The following is a 23,854-nucleotide window of genomic DNA, read 5'->3' on the forward strand; positions in this document are numbered from 1 at the left end:
GAAATTAACAAGAGTTTTTTTCAGCTTGTTTTTTTATTATTAATTTTCTAAATCAACAAAATCTTGCAATTTGTAGGACATTTCTTGCCAAGTCACTCATTGGCTTTTTCCTATGTTTCTGAGGAAGAAATCAAACAAAGAAAAAAAGTGTCTGAACGCAGCACAAGAGAACTGATATCGGTCCAGGATTCAAAGGGTTAATGACTTCTGGGAAAACCATAGATGCATTTATTAGTTATGTGTGTGCACAGACGTAAACAAAAGCTTCCAAGGGACAACAGCAGATTTTCTTTTCTCATAAAGAGCCTCTTATTAAAAAGAGATCTTCCTGCATATCAGGCATATCAGTAGCTGGAGTCCCAGGGGTGCGTTTAGCTCTAATTTACTCATCAAAAACACCAGAGTGTCTCTCAATAATCTCCGCAGTCCATTGGTTGTTTTGGGGTGGAGTCCCCTGTCAGAAAGCATGCCCTGGAATGTTAAACACTAATTCACCTCTGAGCTGTGGAGGTGGATAAAGTGATTGTTCTATCTGGGAGCTGATTAAAACGGCTCTGGCCCTGTTTCTCCCCTCTGCGCTCACCTCTGACGTCCACCACATTCATTTCTGTATTCATGAGCGGATGAGAAAGCGCAGGCAGAGCGGCTGCCGTATTACAGATAATAAGGCCAGCAGGCACCACGTTCGCTGCCACAGGTTTCCCCCTGCCCCAGCTCATTCAATTACTTCACAAGAGTCCTCTGAGGCACAGCTGCACTATGGGGGTGAAGAGGAGTAAATTGAGGTACATTCATGTAGACACACAGGCATGCACACACCTCACAGATACAAAAAGAAGTGGAAGAGGCACACACACACACACACACACACACTGTAGCAGGAGAAGCAGGCGTAAAAAGGATTTTACTGACAGGCATTTGGCTTAGCACTCAATACATTTCTCACACAACAAAAAAAGGTCCATCCTGTGTTGCTCACTGGCTCCCTGAAGATTGTAATGATATTGATAATGACTCCATGTAAGAAAAAATGAAATCAGGGCCATTGCTCATAGACTCCATATATGAGGTCACCATTATCTTGATGAAAGTGTCGACAGCAGCTGTATCATTTAGGAGCATGATAGATGGACTCTGGCAGACCTAATGGGCCATATCCTTTATCTATTGACACATGGAGCTACACAGTGGTCATCTTTCTCATAGCCTTGAACTATTAGTCAGCTTATCTCACTTATTAATACATAAGATACATTAGATCCATGTAGAAATCTCTCTTAGATGCATTAACGTCCTGTTTCCTAAATTAATATTCTTAATTTTATATTTACACTCAATATAAAAATGTGGGAGCTTGACCAGCAAGTACAATCTCTCTGGAGAGGACCGGTTGCTGTCCATGGTACTGAACTTCTGCCCTTGACTTTACAGTGGCAGTAGTAAAAAAACACAGGCCTAGTGGGAAATAAAAGTTGGTGGCCTGTCACTGGCTTTAAATGCCTGAGTGATGAGATTATGTCCTTCTTGCTCTCAGATAAGTGGCAATGTACCCTTGAAATAGATTTGTTTTTACCACAATGTTGAGCATGATTTTGATGTTACCGATGCTTTGTTTTATTATGAAATAAAAGAGAATTCTTTTATATTTGGGGAAATATGCATGTTAGATAAGAAAATTGCTACAACTTTCATGCCTATATGGCAGCCACTTAATATATCTTAGCTTAGCTTAGCATAGGGGTAGGCAACCGCAGGCTTTAGAGCTGCATGCTCTTTAGCCCCTTTCCATTGTCCCCCTGTCTGTGTCTTTGACAAACAACTTTTTAGAAATTATATAGATATGTTTTTCTTTTCTTTTCTTTTTTTTTTTTTTTTTAAATTTTAGATTCATTCAACATTGTTGTAGGCCTAAAGTGGTTCTTACATTCTACATTTGTAAGCACGTGTTGCCTATATACTGGAAAAAAAGCAATGTTTTGACTAGGGATGCATGATATTGAATTTCTGTGGCCAATATATGATAGGTAACAACTCAACAACTCACCATTCAACTAGTGATCATTAAGTCTCTTCTGTAGTGGAATTAACATCATATTATGCATACTCTTATTGTGATGGCCCACCAGGAGATGGAGACTTGATGGAGCTTTTCAGTGTATGTAATCATTCCTTGTGCAAAAAAAGAAAAATATTTCAACTCAGGATTGATGTTTTGTACATGTTCACTTTGTCAAAAAAAAAGAAAGAATCAGTTTGCAATATTGCCACAAATCAGCATGTTGGCCAATTCCAATATTTCATTTAAAAGCCGATATGTGCCAATACTGATAATGCGCTGATATTATCATGCATCCCTAATTTTAACATTTTGCCAACTAAGATGTGCATCATGCATCTATGGCTTGATGCCTTTTCCTCTAACTTTTGCTGAACCTCAGTAGTGTCTTGAGTCTGCCTACCTCATATATAGCTTACAAATCCAAGAAAGGATACTCTCAAAGGAAAATCGAGAATTTAAAAGTCGACGGATTAGTTTGCTTACTTACCAAGATACTGCAGATTAGCCACCTTGTGGTAAAACATATTCATGAATGCTCATTTGGACCCGTTAGTATTGTTGATAGACTAATTCAGACTTAATAGGCTGTGGCGCCTTGATTATAAGGCGTAAATATTTTTTGTGGATGAAGACTGTTTTTATTTGTTTTTAAAGGTTGCTGACCCCTGGCTTAGCACAAAGACTGGGCAAAGCGCCTGCCTCTGTCCAAAGGGAAACATATACACCCACCAGCACATTTAAAGCTGAGTCAGAGAAATGTAATGTGAAAAATGTTGGGCTCAAGTATGTAAGCAGGCTGCATCCTTAACGTGTGCACGTTTAGAGAGGATCCTTTTCTTGGCCTTTGACTTTGGAATGTCACATTCTCCAAACAAAGAATTCCCAGAATTAGCACACGCTGCATTAGATGGCATAATTTGCATTCTCTTATAATTGTGCTGCTTCTTTGATTATTAAATGATCACCCTAATTAGGGAGCATAATAGGGTTAATCAGACTCTGCTCATCACACTTATTATTATTCCTGCAAAAAAATGAAGGAAAAAGATACAGTACTTGATTAATTATATCAGCCTTTTCATCAGCTGGGCTACCATTCCCCCCTCTGAAATTAATATCATGTTGTAAATGGAAGGAAGGAGCTGGCCGGACACAGACAGATGAAAGATTTCACTCAAATTAATTAAGCACTAATTATGCGGTGGGAGTTGGGAGCAGTTTGCATAATGAGCTCTATCAAAAGAGATCAGTCATGGAGAGGGGCTGTAGAGTTTCTATACAGCCTTCAGATGATACACAGACACCACTGCACGACATGAAGAGGGCTAGCAGAGAAGTGGGAAGAGGGTTAAAGCACTTTGAGGCTTGAGTCGTGAGGTTGAGGAGTGTTTTGTTGGGTTTGTCAACATGCTGCGAACCGGAAGCTCCCTCACTTGGCATGTTTTGTGCCACAAACACGGATTATTCCGGTCTCACTTAAAGATATTACACCAGTCCTGGGGCTCTGTGTGTGTGTGTGCCCCCCCTCCCAGCTTAAGCATCAGATAATGAATTCCCTGCTCCAGCAAGAGGCAATAAGGACAGAATGTATCTTTAAATTCGAGCTAATCACAAACAACCTGCAGCCACACTCCAGGGAGCTTTAAAGACCCTAATCACCTCTCACTCCAATTCTTGTGGCGTTTAGTTATTGTTGATCAGGGACTACACTGTGGCTATCTATCTAGACAATGGGAAAAGGGATTAAACAGACAGAAACTCTCTATGTCTTAATCGCCTGTTTAATCACAGCCACTGTGTAGTGTATGGAGTTGAGTTACTTGAACTGATTTGTGCCACAGCAGCAGCAATCATGCATAGGCTAATCAGGGTGCACAGCCCCGCACTGCCCTTCAAGGTCTCCGAGTGGAATTACAAAGACTATGATTAGTTAATCAAATGAAGAACCCAATGTCCTTTCTTTATTTGTGTATACACCTTATCTAAATGGAAATTGTATAGCTGAGGCACTTCCAGAAGGACACATCTACATGTGAATGATCCTCATTGAGCCCTTGGCAGTGAATTCAGAATAAGATCTTTCACTCCCAATCATCGTGTTATGGCATCGCGGAGACTTTTACATGTCTGAATGATATTTGTTGTCAATGCTCATGTGAATGATGCAATCACTCAGTCTGTTGTGAAGTAAATCAGGAAGCACTAGACAGCAACTCTTCAAACACACATGATGATTTGAGGCAGAATGTCAAGAATAGTTTGGAGAATGGAGAAGAAGACAGAGCAGACAGGTTGTCAAAGTAAGGCAGCTCATTGATAGTACAGATATAAATACATTCAAATGTGCAGAAGGGAGGTAAACATGTGTCTAGGTTTAAAATGGTACACATATAGTTTCTATAGTGGTTCTATAGTGGGTGTTTTTGGTCCTACATCTTAGTACACACACAACACTCCATGAAGCTTAATCAGTTCATCAGGATTTATCATGTTATTTATGATTTAAAGGTCCAGTTTGTAGAATATAGGCGTATACATGGGCAGAAGTGAATTTTAACACAATAAGCATGTTTTCTCAGTGTATAATCACCTGAAAATAAGAATCATCTTGGGTTTTTTTTACCTTACAACTAGCCGTTTATATATATACACGTAGGGAGCGAGTCCATGTCCCATTGATTTCACCATGTTGCCCGCCATGTTCCAAAAGAACCAAATTGCTCTAGATAGCGCCACTGTCTCTATCCCCCCCCCCTATTTTGTTTTATTTTTATTTATTTATTTATTTATTTTTTAACACAAACTGCTTTATTCTGTGTTTTTGTCAATTTAGATCCCTTGGTGTTTTTGTGTTGGACAGAAGGAGACCTCTGCAAAAGGCCAGAGACAGAAAAAAAATATTTGTAACATGAAATGGCTGGCATGAAATGGTGTTTTTACCTGTTTTAATCACCTGATCTGTTTATTTTAGTGAAGAAGAAACCTCTGCTGATAACTCGTGTCCTGGTAAAAACCTCCTGAACTATGAACACGAACAAGAATTCTAACCAGGAGAAGTTTCAGCTGGTTGCAATCTGCAGTCCTCACCACTAGATGCCACTAAATCCCCGTAAGTCTTGAACAATGCTTCATTATTTTGTTGTATGTTTTTAAGCAACGTTTGACAAATGCACATCATTTTAATGACCTTGAGTAACATAATACAGTTAACATTAGAGAAATGAGGGATAACCCACATAGCATCAGCACTGTTAGCTTACCAGTCTGGCTGATGTTGGCTAGCAATGAAATTAGCCAAGCTACTTTTGTGAAATATAATGATGATAATAATAATAATAATTATGATAACAATAATAATAATAATAATAATAACAGACATCAAGCTCAGTGCTTCTAAACCAGGGGCCCTTAGGGAGTTCCAGAGTATCCCCAGAAAAAATGGAGGGCCATGACCCCCTCAATATTTGGAACATGCTTTTGTGGTGGCAGTATGCAACCTCAAAAGCAACTTTTGCAATCTGTCATAAAATGTTAAGAAGATAAATCATCTATGCACGCCTTAAGTAGGAAGTACAGTGACATTTCCACTATATACTGATGCACAAAATGCAGAATTTGTTTCACTTATTAAAATGTGTTTCCTTAAATGTATGGAAAAAAATCATCCCCTTGGTCTTAATATTCTTATGAAAGGTTTCACTCCCTTCACAGTTTCAGATGGGGGTCCTTGAAGTGAAATCTTACCAGAATTTTGTTTGTAACCTAATGTGTATCAATATAGGGGAACTTGACACAAAAAAGGATTGAGAACCACTGATCCAGTTGATATGTTGGGTATAATGTGATTCATGCATGTATCTTGGATTGAAATGTTCATACTAAATAGAAAGATATAGTTAAAGTGCAAGAGATATGTCTCAATAAAAAAGCATGCAATCAATTTGGGTTAGCCAAAATTGGATTATTTCACACTGCCTACAGCTCTCCTCTCCAGAAGCCAATTAACATGAAAGGCTCTATTTTCTGTACAAATCTAACACTGGACCTTTTTGTTGCAATAGGTTTTATCTGGGGGATTAACTCTTATAAACTTTAGATGAGTAGCAGAAAAACAAAGATGATAAACCTCATTTGTTTAGCCTTATTTGGAGAATGCACTCTCCACATCACTCAAAATGTGGCCTGTATTAAATTTAGATAGATTTCAATTCTATAATTTTAGCGTCAAAGCAAACCTTTCTTCACCACACGTCCTTCTGTCAGACATGCTGTTAGACATTGTGACCGTTGTTCCTAAAGAGAAAAGAATTTCCCTCCATTGCTTTGTGATAACTTCCTTCCAGGGGCGGCAGACTTGACCTGCTCACTCCTCCTAGAACCACTTCTATTATTTGTCTGTGACAGCAGCCCTTTGGAGGGGTGGCTCCCTGAAAGGTACAGGGTCGTGGATGTCCCAATCCATCTCTGTCTGCCAAGCGATTGATTGTGATTTAGTGTGCGGGCAGGAGATGGTGGGGTTCTTTTCTGATGAGCGATAGGTGAGAACCCTTTGACTCCCAGCACATGGCAAGCAGAGGCAACGCTATGATGAGGGGTCAGAGGCAGCTGGTGGGGGTAACTGGGGTGGATCTGGGGGTTGGATGGAGGCAATGGGGGATCACAAGATAGAAGGTGTCACGGATCCAGGACAAAGCCCCCCAACCAACCGCCTGAGTCTATCACTTAGCCCATCCATCACTTGTCCAGCTTTATGGTTAGCATAACGGTTGCTAGCTAATCGTTTCATCATCAGGGAGATAATGGAAGTGACAGTGAATTCAGAGTAGGCGTAAAGCCGCACCATGAGTATAAGGCCATACAGAGGGGGGCTGTATGCCAGATGGATGAAATCTGGACTCATGACTGAAATATCATTGATATTAAATGGCCTTGCATAAAAGGGCAACTTCGGTATTTTTCAACCCAGACTCTATTTTCTTATGTTTTGTGTGACTAATGGAGACAACAATTTCATCAACATGTAACATTAATGGCTAATTGTGTACCACCAACTTCCATTTACTAAAAGTTCTTGTTTTTGCCAAGCTCATACTGTTTTTCTTAGTGTCTGACAACATTATGGAAAGGATCTCCACAGAGACAGAACTTTTTGTCAGGAAGTAAGAACCTTTTGTTTAGACCCCAAATCACTATTGCCAAACCCACCAGTCTCCATTTAAATAACCGTGATTTTATCAGTGTTAAAGACACTTCATTTGAAGTTCACAGATTCTAAAACTGGTCCAGTATTAAGCGAGAGCACTTCAGCCTACAGCAGCGAAACAGTCTGCAATGTAACTAATTGGGGCGTTTGTACATTCATTTATGTGCGCTAAAAGTGCTTGTTTTTGCCACTGACAGGCTCAGACTGTTGTCATAAATGTCCAGCGAAATTATGGAAAGGATCCCTACAGAGATAGACCTTTTTCTTAAAGAGTGAGATCCTTTCTGTTCAACCAGAAAAATCCCCAAAATAGCTATTGCCAAACTTACCGGACTCCATCTTACTAAAATACACTTCATTCAAAGTCAGCAAATTTTAAAACTGGTCCAGTACTGAGCGGGAGCACTGCAGTCAGCAGAAAGCAAAACAGGCTGCAATTGTAGTCTTCATTAGTCACTTACAGAAACATGGAAAAAAAGGGTCCAGTTTGAAAAATACTGAAGTTGCCCTTTAAAGGCTCTCCTCTGGGAAGCACAGGCTATAGGTAACGTTTGTTTGAACATCGGTTAATGGTTACACATGAGTGTATGATGGAGCTGATTGGATGTTTGTAAGCATCTGCAGGAAGCTACCATGAATCTGAGGGGATTTTTCCCATATTGTGCTTAGGAAAATGAAAACTGTCTTGTGTGAAGAAGATATGCTTGATATCCTGTCAGATGCTCCAGCTCCCAGGTTCTTGTCTAAATAGCACAAGATATGCATAATAAACACTATCTGACCAGAAATAAGAATACCAAAGTCCTCGATATTATAATCTTTAAATCTCCGTACTCAGGAGCAAAGTTCAGAAAGAGTATTCTTCCTATTCTTGACTGAGCTTTGTCTCCCAGTGCAGATCAGATACAAGCTGTCCTTGGAAGGATGTTAAGCCCAGCCGCAGCCTCGCTTCAGCAGGCCGCTCTGGCAGCTTAACTCCATAATCAACCTGAGAGGCCTCATCAGGGCCAGATCTTAAAATAAGAAGACAGACTTTTGGTATAAATGTTTTTGGAAATATGGTGTTCTATTTTTTATATGAGAGAGCTTTTTCTGGTGTTTATTTAAAGGGGATCCACATCAATTTTCAAAATGTATACATGTTATTCCTGTGGTGTAAGACAGTCCAAAAAATATTAGTAAACATGAACCGCTCTCAAATCCAGAAATTAGAGTGCTATAACTCCAATTTGTGATAGTGTATAAAGTGTTGAGCTGTGCCATAGACAATGAATGGGGAAAGATACTCTAGATGACAGTGAGAGCAGCCAGGAGAATGTTCAGAGTACATAGGAACATTTTTTGTTTCAGAACTGAGAATACTGCAACAGAATGATACTCATTTTGGTATAAAAAGGAAAAAAAAAAAAAAAACATTTTGTGGGTCCATAAAATCAGTCACCCATTCAGCCACTTGATGACAATTTACACACACACACACACACACACACACACACACACACACACACACACACACACATATATATATCTATATATATATATATATATATATATATATATTAAAATTATTATATATATTAAAATCACCTGTTTCATGATGCAAAATCGATATCATGAGAGCGGCGGTGAGCAAAGAGCCGGTGTATTGTCAATCACAGGAAGCTGTGTCCGCCAGGTGAATGTGTTGCCAGTAACCTGATCTGCTGTTGACAGAACAGGGACAGGTGCTCCAGCCAAACTAATCCATACATGCATGCTAGACACAGGTCATCCATTAAGGCAGATTGATTCAACGCTTTTAAAGACTCCTCCTCAACCATCCCAGGCCTGGCCCCATCTTCTGTTGTTGCCATGATAATTGCAGTAATTCAAGATGGCCTGCATTGGAAAAGGAAAGGAATGTACCCTGTTTGAGCAGCTAATGCTGGAAACATTTTGTCACACAAGGGCAGGGGAGCATCTCTGGAAATGATGTCTGAAGTTTACAAAGGGAAAATATAATAGCTGGGCGGTTTGTCATCTGAAGCAGATACACAAAAAGATACTTAAGCTTTATTTTGCTGAAGTTTCTTGCAAAAATGACATGTTGGGCACAGGGAGGTTTATGTGTGGATACACTATAAAATCTGACTGATATTACTTTTAAAAAATCTAGGAAACAGATTGCCTTGAAAAAGGTAAATAAATAAAAGTATTGATCTTAATTCATGTTTAGTTTACATATAAATGTTAAGTTTACTTATAATTTTGTTGTATTTACGCATTTTATAGAAATTCTTGCAACTTGAAAATGACGAGCGTCTCTCTAAGTGTTCCCAGCTTCGGTAAACCAAGTTAGTCTGACATAACTTGATCATGACAAATAGGATTTTGCCAGTGTTGAAGTTAAGAAACCTGCTAGTTCTGTTTTGTCAACATGCTTGAGAAAATATAAATATTATTGACTAGTTTGCAGCCGGCAGAATACAGATGTATAGCACAGAATACTTGGTTTACTGATGTTTCTTAAACTTAGAAAGATTGCTTTAATTAAACTTGTCATGTTTAGGTTGCAACAACTTCACAAAACTAAGTAAACTCAACAATTAGATATAAAGTAAACATAAACAAAGACTAATAGTTACATTTACTTACATTATTCAAATTCATCTATTTCCTTGATTCTTTCAAGTAAAATCAGCTTGTCACATTTCACAGTGTATGTGTGTGGTAGGGATGCACAATATTTTTTGCAGATATCCTATATGCCAATATAAATACAGCTCATTTGGCTGACAACCAATACCGATGTTGATTCATTCACCTTTTTCCCCACCTAATTTTAGTGATCATCAGGTCTCTTCTGTAGTGGAATTAACATCATATTATGCATACTCTTGTTGTGATGGCCCACCACTAGTAATACAATGCTTTTCAATGTATGTAATATTCATTCATTTTGCAAAATAAGGAAAATACTTCATCATCTATCTATCTAGGTATATATTTTTGTGATATTTGCAGAAATCAGCATGTTGGCCAATTCCAATATATTTCATTTTAAAGCCGATATCTGCCTCTATGACCGATGATGTGCCAATATTAGTGTGCATCCGTAGTGTGTGGACTTATTTTCATAGCTTGCATGACCATTTCACATAATAGCCTTGTATAAAAAAAAAGAAACATATAAACCAGAATTCATTTTGATTCAGTGTTATTATCAAACCCACTCCCATAAGGCCCCAAATGCCAAACAAAGGTTTACAGGCAGAGAACAGACATCTGCTGCCCTCTGATTGGCTGAAAAGCCAGCAGCAGTCTCACCTGTTATCCACAGCCCAGTGCATGGTAAACACCCTCAGTCAGAGCTGCGGGGAGAAGGAGCCCATCTGGTCAGCTGCATTAACAACCAGCTCTTTAACAATGGCTTCCAGGAATAGGAGAAGGGTACAACAGGCCATATCAGCCAATAAAAACAGGCTATGCATGACATTTAGCGCCTGATGCGGGGCTTAGCTGTATACAGGTTACCTACTGTCCGCAGCAGCCCCTGGCAATAAAACAAAAGGCAATCTCACAGAGCGAGGGGGCTGCTGTGTGTAAAGCCGCCTGTTTCAGCTGTTGATCTCATAATTTGTGTGTAAAGATGCAGACAGAGCGCCAAGTTAAAAAGCATGAAGGGGATCATTTTCAGGGGGCTTTCATATAAACATCACACAATACCTGAAGGCAATACCTTTAGTTATGCAAACATAATTATTCTCAACTCTTTACTGGTGGTGGGGAAGTGTCAGTGCATGAGAGGAGGAGGAACTGTGACAGCTAATTTTCTTTTGTGAAGGATGGCTTTTTTCGGAGGGATGTAAATAAGAAAAACACGGAGCAGAAGAGAGCAGTGGTAATAGATGTAGCTGTCAAAGTAAAAGCGCTGGAGAGTGTTGGAAGTGGTTATTTGGATAAACAGTGCCATCTTGTGTTTAGTTGAACTCTGAGAGCCTGGAAGGTGCAAGTGACAGATGGAAAAAAACAAATAGTTTTAATTTTCAGTTAACCCGCTTAGACCCGAAGAGACATCACTTTTCTGGTGCTGCTTTGAGTCGTTTTTCAGGAGTATTTAATCCCAAGCAAATTGTTACAATTTCTTTCAGATACATAGGGGAAAAGGCAATGAGTAACTTGATAAGAAATGTTCCACAAATTGCAAGAAATTAGTAGATTTAGGGTTGGGGAAAATGTTTTGGGTGGGGGAAAAAATGAAAAAAGCTTGGGAAAAATAGATTTAAATATTTATAGCTAATTATTGTAATCACATATTTCAAATTATGTTACAGAATTATTCTAAATTTTAAGCACTCTTTCCAGGTCATTTCCTCTATTATTTTTTCTTTTAATAAAAAAAAATTCTTGTATTTTTCTTGTACTTTTTTCTAATTTCTCACTATTTTTTAGGTTATTTGTTTTGTTGCTCATTCCCCTTTTCCCATGGCAATGGCAATTTCATTTACACATAAACTCAAAGCGCTGTGCATTGAAAGACAACAGATACAAGGAAACACAAGCGTCATAAGCATATATGAGCAGTAGTTATCAAAACCAACATAATAACAGAGAACAAAAAAACATCAACACAACTAAGTGTGACCGTGTTTATGAAAGAAATCAAGGCAATTTGTTCCGGTTTCAAAGCATTAATGTATCCTTGTCTTATGATCATTATGAGTACAACTATTTTCTGAATATTGTGTACTTGAGCCATTTTCCTACTTTTGTACAGTTCAACCCTCTAATGGAGCTTTCTGCATTGCAGTGTTGCAGACCAGAACATAACCCTCATCCACAAAATTGGCTCAACCAAGTCAGAAAACAAGTTACTCTGCTTTATTAGATATTTGATGGTGCTCTATTTTTACAACTGCCTCCACCTAAGCATGCAAAGGATGGAGACAAAGTCTCTAAATGAGATCTCAGGAATACAAAGAGGGATGTGAAGACGGAAAGGTTCAGGGTGGAGTTTGAACAGCAAGCAATGGGCTCTCTACAGCTGCTGGCACTAATGAGGATAATTACCCCAGTAATAACATTAGCCTATCTGAGGGAATGGAGGGGAAGGACAAGTGGTGGTGCTTGTGTGTGTGGGTGGGTATGCGTGTGTGTGCACGTTGTTGCTGCATGCGTGTGTGTGTGCGTGCATGGCTGTGCGCGTGCCTTTTCCTTCTATCTCACTTGCAGTCTCTCCCTCATTCCCTGAATCTCAATATCTCTTTGTTATCCCACAATAATTGTATTTGGGCCTCATATCCGCCATATCAGATTCGAGTTTGTACAAGGTAATTAGCAGGGGAAGGGAAGCCTCCACACCAGGAGGACAAATGCCCCCATGACATCATTCTGGCTCCACTCAGGAGGGGAAGCTTTTTTTTTCTTCTCCATCTCTTCATCCTCTTCATCTGTTCAGCTGTCAAAAACTGAATAGAGGCAAAGAAAAATGTAGTGGCAGGCAAAAGTTGATGACATTGAAAAGGAGGAGAGTTGGGATTAAGAAGATAAAGAAATGAAGAGAAGAAGTAGAGATAAAGGGGTGGAAAGTGATTTGAGATGAGATGGAGGGCTGTGTTTTCACCGCAGGCCTGTAATCTCCAATCAGCTTTGACTAACAGACAGCAGGGGAAAGTTCCTCGCCGTTAATGCAGCTTGCCATTCAGAAGGAGCTGGTGTATCCAGCTGGGAGTCGGGGGATGAGGGGAGGATTAACTGGCACTCAGGTGGAGAGAGATGAAGAGAATCAGACAGAGACCCCATGGATGGACGCACCTTCTCGCTCCATCCATCTCTTTTTTGTGTGGTGAATGTAGTGTATGTTTTCTGGGTGGGATGGTGAAAGCAGGAGGAAGTAGAGGCTTTAGTTTAGGGGTGACTTGTATGTGTTTGCAATTTGTACACTGTAAAATCTGACAAGATGATTTTACTTGAAAAGAAATCTAGGAAGACAATTGCCTTGAAAAATATAAGTAAATAACTATTAATCTTACATGTATGTTTACTTTATATCTAATTTTTAACTTTACAGAAAAATAGTTTTATATATTTGATTTTATGAAATTAAGTTTTAACAACTTCAGTACACCAAGTTTACTGTGCTTTACATCTGTATTCTAGTAGTTGCAAACGAGTCAGTTATATTTGTATTTTCTTTTTTTTTTTGGTAATTGGTTTCCAATATTATTTTAAGTAAGATCAACTTGTCAGATTTTACAGTATCAGTTATGTCAAATTAAATGAAGATTACTCACGATTTTCCTAGTATGCCAGTGTTCAAGTTTTTTTTTTTATTATGGTTCTGTTTATACAAATTTAGTGAAGTCTACTCAGCAATTATCAAGAGTGATTTATTTGTGTGCCATGGTGCAGTGAGGTAAATAAAAGCAGATGTTTAATTAGAATTACGAGATAGCTCTTACAGTTGAGTAATGAGCTGTGTCTGACAAACATTGTTCCCTATAATTTAAAACTGATCTATAATTTAGCTGATCCTTTATGGTAGACCTTGTTCTCTGGTCACATAAGACTGGTTTAAATTAATCCCAGGTAATCTCCAGATGCCAGCTTTCCATCACCGCTGCCTTTTTCCAGATGATCAGAGTGCTCCTGTTCCTCCTCCTCATGGCCTTTCATCACCTTCATCACTGAAGAGCAGATGAGAGACATTTTTCGGTAAACTATCTTTCAAATTAAGTAAATAAATTAAGACGTTTGCCATTCTAATAAACTTCTTTAGCACAAAAATCTAATTCACTACAGTCTGATTCTCAGAGACTCACCCTGCCTCAACACTGTGAGCTGTGCTGATGCAGACGTTTTCCCTAAAGCATTGTGGGATATGCAAGAGTAGACCCCTGTATCAGAGACGTGGAGGCCCTGTATCTGGAGCCAGGTAGACACGGTGAAGCGCTGGGGACCGCCTCGAGCCTGAAAAACAGACAAGATTCAATCTCAGGAGATGATATGAATCTATTCAGAGGTAAGAAATGTATGCATTCAACTTTTGTCAGCAGTATTACTGATAAAAGAAGGCAATTTGTTAGAAATCATTAGGATAATACACAAGCACCAATATAAACTCCCTTTCTCCTATTTGTGTTTTGGTAGCATTTAGTGAGTGCATGACTGTGCACAAGTCAGTGATAGCCCAAGAACACTTTGTTGTGTGGGTGGTTAAAAGGAAAGTCTGTTCATTTTCTTACCACAGTTTCATCTTAGAAGCACTTTGTAGCTTTGCCTTTTTTTCGGGGAGGGGGGGTATTCCTTTTCATTTGCACAGATAGCTATCATCATGTTTGTTAGGTGAATGTCTTAAAATATAACATGTATCTGAATCCATTGCACTGTGATAACACTGCAATCTTTGACAATATATAATGGATATAATATATAATGTATAATCCCTATGTGATTCTCCTCCTAGTTTTGGAAAATAGCAAAACATCTATCAGATAGATTTAAATTTTATGGGTTACTCCGACAACTCTGTGCAACACTTCCACAGGTTGGCTGGGAGTCTAACAAAACACAGATTAGTATTAGTATAGTACAGAGTATCAGCGGACATAGCTTTTAGTCACACTGGAGTCCCACATTTCTCATAATGTAACCTAGTTTTCTTTTTTGAAAGCTCACTTCAGCGCCATAGGAGACATTATACAACTAACTTTACAGTCTGAGTGGTACTTGTCATAATAAATTAACTAATTAATTCATGTATAAAATCAGCGGTGTCCCTTTAATCTTAAACATATTTATCTTTTAAGCGAACTGCCACAAATGCCTCCTTAAACAAAAGACCCAACAGGGCAAAGTTCCATTAGAGTATACACTGTCAATATCGTACCTGTTGTCTTCTTCAATTGAGCTTCTTAACCATTTTGCCTTGTAAGCATTATTTACCTGGACAGAGATGTGAGGATCATCTCCTGGCAGAAAGTTGTCATTCCCTGTCTTCCTCCAGCTCAGGTTTGGAAGAGGGTAGGCTGAGACCTCACAGCTAAACACAATATCGTTCCCGGTATAGTTGAACAGGTTCCTGGGAGCTCGCAGGACACGGGGAGCTAGGAAAGAAGAAAAGGAGTACCCCAAGGTTCAAAACAAGGACCCTTAAAGATCCCTATCAAGCCAACAATTCACATGCAACTTTCCTTGACTGATTACATATGTAAGAAAAGAGTGTTATAACCAGAGCGGCAGGGTCCTTTTCCAGTGAGCTTGAGGGATGTGTTACGGTAGGTGGCGGCCTCTCTCATCTGGCAAATATTTGGGTAGGTCCATCCATCTGAGCCACATACAGGACCTTTTTCCTGGCACACACATGTAGGCTCTGGCTCAGCCTTGTGTCCCCTTTTTGGCATTTTCCTCTGGCAGACCAGTCCCTCCCCACAGCGGCCGTAAAAGTTCTGAGCCCCATCCGGGTCACACTGCTGTCCCTCCACGTTAGCACACTGCTCACAGCATCCGCAGTCATCCATCACCAGACCTGCAGGACAGTTGTTGGGGGCTGGGGGGCAGAGTTGCTGGTTGCACTCCTTGCAGCCCTCACCTTCCTCCCACAGCCGCAGCCATCCACGGTGCTGGGGTGGCAACCCGAGGGAAGCGTGGAGCCATACGCTCATGCATATACACACACACAGGCAAAGCTGAGCCATGCTGCTGACCTGCAACGTCAGAGACAAACCTGATGTAACAACTTGAAGGCACACAGCTGATCCAAACTGAAACTGTAAAATGATTTCAAGCTGAAGAGATGGCAGTCCTGGTTGTTTTCTGTTCTCTGACAGTCACATGTTTTTCCTCCTCCGAGTTTTAAACGTTTTCCTCTGTCTCCTCTGTCTTCTTCCAAACAGTTGGATTGGTTTTTGTTATTAATAGAATGTACCACTGCTGAAGTATTTTGCCATTTTGTTTCCCCCTCTTCAGATTTCTTCATCAGCCCCAAGTCCTTTCTAACAAAGAGGCAGCATTCTCAGTGAATGAAGAGAGCAAACTTCATCTCTAAGGTATCCGACTCGTCTCATCTTTCTTTCCTCCCAAATCTGCTGCCTTTCTTCATGTGCCAGTGTCTCTGGGCAGGGCTGGACTGGCAAACGGGCTTCAGAAATGGCACAGGATATCAAAGTACCCTACTAGATCTGAACTTCATACAAACTAAACAAAAAACAACAGCTTTCTATACGAATGCAATGATTCTAACATATATTTAATATTTAACATGCAAGGATCTGAAGTTCATATGAAATGCAGTTCTATTTTCCGCCCTCTCTGTCTCGTGCAGTAGTGTGAAATTCCTGAGTTTGGAAACATTTTCTGATTATTTCATGGTGTTTTCTGTTTGTGTTGTGGTGGTTGGGTGTAAATATTTGACTAAATGGAAAATATGGAGTAGGAAGACCATTAATCATTTTAAGAAAAATAAATTATGTTTAGATTTAGACATAAGGTTTCATGTTTCTCTTAATTAGGAACACAGTTTTTGTGCTGGTCTAGACTTTACTCACCTTGAATAATATATTGTGTCAGTATTACAGGGACCAGTCTAATTCCATTTGGCCTTAATATATATTTTTCTTAAAATTACCATTCAGATCCACTTCTGTATCTAATAACTTAAGACGCATATACATTGATAGATCACTGAATGGGACTACAAGGCACAGGGTCCAGGGGCCCAAAGTGTCAGGGCCCCCCTGGTCTTTACTTGCAAAATTAAAGTCAAATCAAGATATACTTACCAGGTAGTAAAAATTACAAAAAACTAAACAAAAAAAACACAAAACACCACCAAAATACCAAAAAGATACAAAGGAACTGCAAAACAACCACAAAACAACCACAAAAAGACACAAAACCACTACAAGGACACACACACACACACACAGAGACAAAAAACAAAACAAACAAAAACAGGAAAAAAAGCAGGCAAAACAACCACAAGGACACACAAAATGACTACAAAGAGACAAAATAAAAGAAAAAAAATTCAGAAAGACCCAAAAGACTTCAAAATTATACAAAACCACAATAGAGGAACAGTATACTACACAAAGTGGCTTAAAACATCACAAAATTAACAACTACAAAGAGATGCAAAACCACCACTAAGTCTTACTCTGTAGGAGAAGTGTTGGGGCCTCTGCATATCTGTACAGAGGGGCCGATTTTTTCAGTAAGCTTCCATGATAACCTACTGTATATTTCTAACATGTTTTGTATATGTGTTTCCATTAAGGCCTGTGTGGCTGTGGCCTCTATGGGAAGGGTTTGGGGACTGCCATGGTGTGAGTGCTAAATGTAAAACATTTAAGCCTAGCCTATCATAAAAAAAAGTTCACATGTCCTTTAAAACTATCCCTTAATGTTATGACTTTATGTGCATGTACAAACTGGGTGGGCCAGAACTTATGTCAAACATATAGGTCTACATATTAAACATGTCAAAAAAGTAGACCTATATGGTTAACTAAGCTGCAAATGTATTACATGCAGCTTTAGTGTGTGTGTGTGTGTGTGTGTGTGTGTGTGTGTGTGTGTGTGTGTGTGTGTGTGTGTGTGTGTGTGTGTGTGTGTGTGTGTGTGTGTGTGTGTGTGTGTGAATGTGAATGAATAAATGCACTGCATTTCATTTGTTTAGATACGTGGCACTTTTCCTTAGCCATCCGGCATGTTTCAGGTTGTACACATCGTTGGATGCTCAGCACAATCACCTCCCTGTGTGAATGGTAGAAGGCGTGGCTTTATTAGCGGGTTGTGTGACGTCGCTGCATGTGAGGCGGTCACGTACCACGGTGGTGATTTTAGAGGACCATGAAGTCAGCGATAGTACGTAAAGTGTGAATGCGTTTTATACTTCATACTTCAAAATAAAAGTAAAATCTGAATTTTGCCAAGATGAAAACAAGTTTACCGGCATTGATTGTTATTTTGTGTTCTATTACTGTGTAAACTGATCAACTGATAAGTCAGAGTTCAAGCTAAAGTGAATTTAATGTTTTGCGGTGCGAATTTAAGAATGTTTATGCTTTTATTTTGAACGGACACGTACAGGATGTCGTGCGCTAATCATTAACTTAACCGTGTTCCACGTTTCACAGGAAGTAAAGAAATGTCTGAAGGAGAGATGGGAAACTTACCAAGATGAAATGACAAATAAACCTTCCCTCTTTCTTCAAACACACCTTCCCTACTTCTCTTAAACAGCTTCTCAAGAAAGTCCGTCAGGACCGACAATTTACACTCTTTGCCAGGTTATATAGTAAGTATTTTTCACTGCTATCCTGTTATTTGTTGTACTGTGTGGTCTCATTTTGACAGCTTGTCGATGTAGTTTTAGCTGTACTTACTGGGTTGGACTTTAGATTTAGTCATTTAGTCTTGAGTGTAATTGCCTAAGACGAAGTGAGTACACGGTGACATATTGATATTGACGAAACGCATTATAATAGGGTTTTTTGATAGGCTACAGTTTGTTTTTATTGTGTAGTTTTGTGATAAACTCAGGCACAGATTAAAATTGTGAAATAGGTGAAATTAGAGAGTGTGAAGAAACTAGCCAGGATGTCATGTTATTACATGATCAAGTGCAAAAGATTTGAAAGAAATTAAGTCTTAAAACTTTTATAACGCAAAGCTAAATTAAGTTGCAGCTTATTTAGAGTCAGTGAGTAATAGTAGACTGTCACATTATCCTGCATGCACTATAATTGTTTTATGTGGTCAGACAGGTTCTAACTTGAATTGTCTGATATAGGATAATGTGGGTGGTTTACACATTTGTCAAGTGGGCCAAACAATTAATTTCAGGTGTCCTGAAATGGGCTCAGCCAGAGGGAAATCCTGTTTTTCCAGAGTGTTGTCTCAAGCCATTTTGCTACTGCTGAATCATGTCAACTGAAATAACCACAACAGGTTTTTGAATGAATGATTGATTGTGTATTTGACAGGTCAGAGAATGGCAGAGAAGGTGCTGGTCACAGGTGGAGGAGGCTACATTGGGAGTCACTGTGTGGTGGAGCTCATTGACGCAGGTTACCTGCCGGTCGTGGTAGATAACTTCAGTAATGCTGTAAGAGGTAAGTTTCCTTACTGGAAACAAAGGTTGATGCATAACTTGGTACGTCATGGTCAGCCTAGCAGTTCCAAGTTTGCTTGTTTAGTGTCACGCATATCTCATATTACTCTTTGTATACGTGTGTGTGTGTGTGTGTGTGTGTGTGTGTGCGCGTGTGTGTGTGCGTGCGTGCTACATCCTGTTGTGTATGGAGGAGAAGGGGACGTGCCAGAGAGCATACGTAGGATAGAGAAGCTCCTGGAAACCAGCATTGAGTTTCATGAACTAGATCTTTTGGACAAACCTGGCTTGGAAAAACTCTTCAAAAAGGTGAGCAAAATATTACTGCTGATTTATTAATCTGGAAAAATTACTGACTTAATTGCTTCCTCAATTGACTGAAAAGTCCCCTTCAACTATTTTGATAAGCGGTGAACCATTTTGGCATTTTTAATGTAAAAATGCAACATTTGCTGTTCTCAGATGAGAGGATTTTATGTTTTTCTCTGTCATGTATGAATTCAGTTAGTGAATATATTCAGGGTTTGGACTGACGGTTACATTCATTCATTATTGTTATTAAATTATTTAATTATTAATTATTATAATAATTATTCATTATTTTAAAGATAATTTATGGATAAAACAGATAAATAGATGAATCAAGAAAATATATGGCAGATTGATGGATAATGAAAATAACTGTTAGTTGCATCCCCTTATGGAAAAACTAAATGTGTTTTTCCCCTCATCTTTAATATTAATTTTATTGGAAAATGTTGGTAGACTTTGGTGGATGGTACATAAATAAATTAATATTTATTTTTTGTGTATATTCATGTACATTAAACATCACTCAGACACATTAACCAGTAACAAAATCCTGGTATGTCAACCCACTATCATCCTACAGCATAATACATAAATGTCATTCAGACATTTATGCAAAAAAAAGATATGAACTCCCCACAACCAATGAAAGATTTCCCACACACAAAAGACACACAAGGCCCACTGAGTACAAGACACAAGAAACAGATCCAAACAAGACAAAATTTACATCTGTATGAATCAGTGCCACACACTATTTGACAAAACAGACAGAGGGATCCATCATGTTATTTTTCTCCTCCTATCCCAAGCCCTAAAAGATACTCAAATAATGCAAATCATCATCAACAAGGTATTCAATTAAAGCTCCATTCCCCATACTTATCTAATCTAAATCAGGAAAATTAAACTTTTTTTAAATAGTATTTGTCATAAATTATGATTTAAAGGACAGTGTAGAATCCAATGAATTTCAGAGAATCGGGGCCATCTGATAAATAAACTAGGAATGCATACTATTTCATGCTTGGGTTTTAAAGTTTACAAAAGAAAACGTCTCTGCTGGCCACCATACATTCTCAGATAGCATTGAAAATAAGTAGTGTGACTTGCTGTATGTGCATCCTAGTGATTGGTCACACCCATCACACATGCTGATATATATCTATAAATATCTGTGTTGCAGCATTCCTTCAGTGCGGTGATGCACTTTGCTGGTCTGAAGGCTGTCGGCGAATCAGTGGAGCAGCCGTTACGCTACTACAGAGTCAACCTCACCGCCTCCATGAACCTGCTAGAGGTCAGTTTCACCTTTATGTCATCTGATCTGACTCTGTCTGTCCTCCATTTAATCTGCACTTCACTCTTCATTTTTGGATTGATCTTTATTTGCACTTCATCTTTGTTCGCTGAGTGCATGACAGCGTGTGTTCATTTGATCCTGAGTCGGCTCATTCTAACACTGCACCCTTCATAACTTTTAAGCTCACTGTGTCCGCCAAACTTATTGCTTACATGTGTGTGTGCTTTTGACTGCTGACTGTACGCGTGTGCCGTGTTTGTTTGCATCTGCATGTGTCCCAGGTGATGCAGGCTCACAGGGTGCACAATCTGGTCTTCAGCAGCTCAGCCACGGTGTACGGAGACCCGCAGTACCTTCCCATCGATGAGCAGCACCCCGCGGGGGGCTGCACCAACCCCTACGGCCAGACCAAGTACTTCATTGAGGAAATGATCAAGGACCACTGTAAAGCTGAGAAGGTACTGAGCATCAGGTAGAAAAGCATTAAGAGACGCACACACATACATACAGTGTGTGATTATTGCCTCTGTGTGAGCAGGACTGGAATGCCGTGCTCCTGCGTTATTTCAACCCAATCGGAGCTCATTCGTCTGGCCTGATAGGCGAGGACCCTCAGGGTATCCCCAACAACCTGCTGCCATATGTTGCCCAGGTACATAAATGTTCTGCCAATTATACAGCTTGATGAGAGCACACAATGCATATTTCACTATGTATTGAGCTATCGGACATTCTGACATTGTTTACATTGCTTAATTCATCTCTTTCGTAGGTTGCTGTTGGAAGAAGAAAGTGCCTCAGTGTGTTTGGGAAAGACTATGACACAATTGATGGGACAGGTAATAGAGGAGACCTTTAACCCTTTGAAACAACATCAACAACGCTTTTCTAGTGCTGCATTAAGATGCGTTTCACAAGCAGTTAATACTTAGAACTTTATGCAAATTTGTTTGATTTCTTTCAAAAACACTGGGAAAAAATGATAATGAGCAATTTGGAAATATCCTGAAAATTGCGGGAAATTAGTTAATTTAAAAATTATTTTTCAAAAGGCAGAGAAAAATGTCAAGAAAACTATAGTTAGAATTTATCAATTTAAATGATCCGAGTTACATATTAAAAACATGTGACTGATATTTTAGAATTTGTAGGAAATTTTCAGATCATTTTTGTTTTGTTTTGTTTTTTACCTGTGTTTTTTTTTTTTTTTTTTTTTTGCTAATTTCCAACCAATTTCTTTTATTTATTTCTTTATCTTATTGTAACATATTTCTTGCTATTTTTGGGGGTAATTTCTTCTTAAGTTGCTCATTGCCTTCTTCCAGTGCTTTTTTAAAAGAAATTCACAAATTCACTCTTAAAGATTGCAGTGCATAGTTTTGATTGTGGTTTGATATATTCTTTTGAGCAGAAAGCTCACGATTTTTTTTTCTCTCTTGCTAGGTGTGCGAGATTATATCCACGTTGTAGATCTGGCAAAAGGACACATAGCAGCTCTGAAGAAGCTGAAGGAGAGCTGCGGCTGCAAGGTACATTTTAGAGAGGAGAAAAAGCATTTTAAAACACATTTTCTGGCCCATCTTGCATTCACGTGCAGGCATGGTTGAGGTATTTATGAGAGTGCTGGCATGTGTGCATTATTGTCTCTGTAGGTTTACAACCTGGGAACGGGAACAGGCTACTCTGTGCTCCAGATGGTGAAAGCCATGGAAAAGGCATCAGGGAAAGAGGTGAATGACAGAAGAGCTATTTTCTTTCCTAAATAAATTGTCTTTGGGGACAGCTATTGTATTGTGTCTTTAGTAATTGAAGTGACTTGGAGCTGTAACCACATGACAGCATGTTATCCTGTGAGTTTAAAGGATGGCCAGGCTGACAATGTCGGTGAAGATGGCCTTTCCTACTTTTAGGCTAAACTGCCTTTTTTTAAAATTTTATTTTCTTTTTAAATTGCATCCTCTCCATAGATACCACACAAAATCGCCCCACGTAGGGCAGGAGATATAGCTTCTTGCTATGCGGATCCTCGTCTAGCCGAGAAGGAGTTGGGCTGGAAAGCAGAATTTGACCAGGAACGAATGTGTAAGCACATTGCAAAAATGTATTTTATAGAGGGTTTTTTGTGTGAAATATTTCCCCACAATACCGCATTGTTTTGTTGTACCTGTGTAGGTCAGGATCTGTGGCGCTGGCAATCCATGAACCCCACTGGATTTTCCAATGGCATGGCCTCTTGATGCAACACCAGCCAATTGGTGTCATTAAATCCTCTTCTTAATCACCAGGCCAAAGCAAACCATCAACTTCCTCATTTTTACATAGCATATAAACTGACGACAGAGCTGAATGCTTTATGTTTATTCATGTTTAATTTTCTATTTGCTCTATATTAATGGTTGTCTGATTTATTGTTTACATCAGAAGAAACATGTATTTTTGATTTCTCTGTGTTGTCATTTCAAATTAACAAAGGGTGTGTTCTCAATTATTATGCTGATCTGTGAGCCATAACAATGAAAAAATAAATTAATTTTCTTACTAAGGAAACCGAAGCCTTCATTTTCATGCTGTTATATAGTAGGCTGTTTGTTTGTTCAATTCTGAACAAAATTTCTTTAGTGTCGCACACCAATAACAAAACCACCAGAATATTATGACAATATAATATATTCTCCAAACTGACACATGTTGCAATGTGCTTTGTATTGCGATAAACTATATTGCGATATATTGCCTTTTTTTTTTTTGCAAATTATGTCCCCAAAGGAAAACTTTGTCAACATCTGCATTATTTTTCTATAATCACTATGTTCTTTTTTATGGAAACAAAATGTATCTGGACTGAAAAAGCAATACATTATTTTATTCTAGTAGGGTACCAAATGT

At 38.9% G+C, this 23,854-nt stretch overlaps 2 protein-coding genes across 4 annotated transcripts; one reads left to right on the forward strand and one right to left on the reverse strand.

Moving 5' to 3' along the window:
• Window positions 1-13,814: 13,814 nt before the first annotated feature.
• LOC121953364 (kazal-type serine protease inhibitor domain-containing protein 1-like) lies at window positions 13,815-16,199 on the reverse strand. Its single transcript, XM_042500414.2, has 4 exons — window positions 15,472-16,199; window positions 15,186-15,346; window positions 14,063-14,210; window positions 13,815-13,927 (listed from the first exon to the last, which is right to left on the reverse strand). Exons 1-4 carry the CDS (start codon window positions 15,935-15,937, stop codon window positions 13,815-13,817), a joined length of 888 nt encoding a protein of 295 aa, XP_042356348.2. The 5' UTR covers window positions 15,938-16,199.
• Window positions 16,200-18,387: 2,188 nt separating this feature from the next.
• On the forward strand, window positions 18,388-23,515 carry gale (UDP-galactose-4-epimerase). Of its 3 annotated transcripts, none has more exons than XM_042500487.2 (11): window positions 18,388-18,540; window positions 19,229-19,357; window positions 19,553-19,665; window positions 20,852-20,965; window positions 21,250-21,426; window positions 21,507-21,620; window positions 21,741-21,807; window positions 22,412-22,497; window positions 22,621-22,698; window positions 22,936-23,050; window positions 23,141-23,515. In XM_042500487.2, the coding sequence occupies exons 2-11, from the start codon at window positions 19,237-19,239 to the stop codon at window positions 23,203-23,205; spliced, it is 1,050 nt and encodes a 349-aa protein (XP_042356421.1). In that variant the 5' UTR covers window positions 18,388-18,540; window positions 19,229-19,236; the 3' UTR covers window positions 23,206-23,515. The 3 variants fall into 3 exon arrangements, with proteins under 3 accessions (XP_042356421.1, XP_042356422.1, XP_042356420.1); XM_042500488.2 differs by having other exon boundaries at window positions 19,556-19,665; XM_042500486.2 differs by having other exon boundaries at window positions 18,389-18,540; window positions 19,550-19,665.
• Window positions 23,516-23,854: the final 339 nt, after the last annotated feature.

Source organism: Plectropomus leopardus, chromosome 14 (assembly GCF_026936395.1).
Source record: "Plectropomus leopardus strain MGB_pleo_1.0 chromosome 14, ASM2693639v1, whole genome shotgun sequence".
Lineage (NCBI taxonomy): Eukaryota > Metazoa > Chordata > Actinopteri > Perciformes > Serranidae > Plectropomus > Plectropomus leopardus.

Coding starts and splice junctions, on each gene's coding strand:
- gale (XM_042500486.2), top strand. CDS start 19,237: ATGGCAGAGAAGGTGCTGGTCACAGGTGGAGGAGGCTACATTGGGAGT. Junction 21,808..22,411: donor TGACACAATTGATGGGACAG/GTAATAGAGGAG, acceptor CTCTCTTGCTAG/GTGTGCGAGATTATATCCAC. Junction 22,498..22,620: donor AGGAGAGCTGCGGCTGCAAG/GTACATTTTAGA, acceptor TTGTCTCTGTAG/GTTTACAACCTGGGAACGGG.
- LOC121953364 (XM_042500414.2), bottom strand. CDS start 15,937: ATGGCTCAGCTTTGCCTGTGTGTGTGTATATGCATGAGCGTATGGCTC. Junction 15,347..15,471: donor AAAAGGACCCTGCCGCTCTG/GTTATAACACTC, acceptor CTTCTTTCCTAG/CTCCCCGTGTCCTGCGAGCT. Junction 13,928..14,062: donor GCTCACAGTGTTGAGGCAGG/GTGAGTCTCTGA, acceptor TCTGCTCTTCAG/TGATGAAGGTGATGAAAGGC.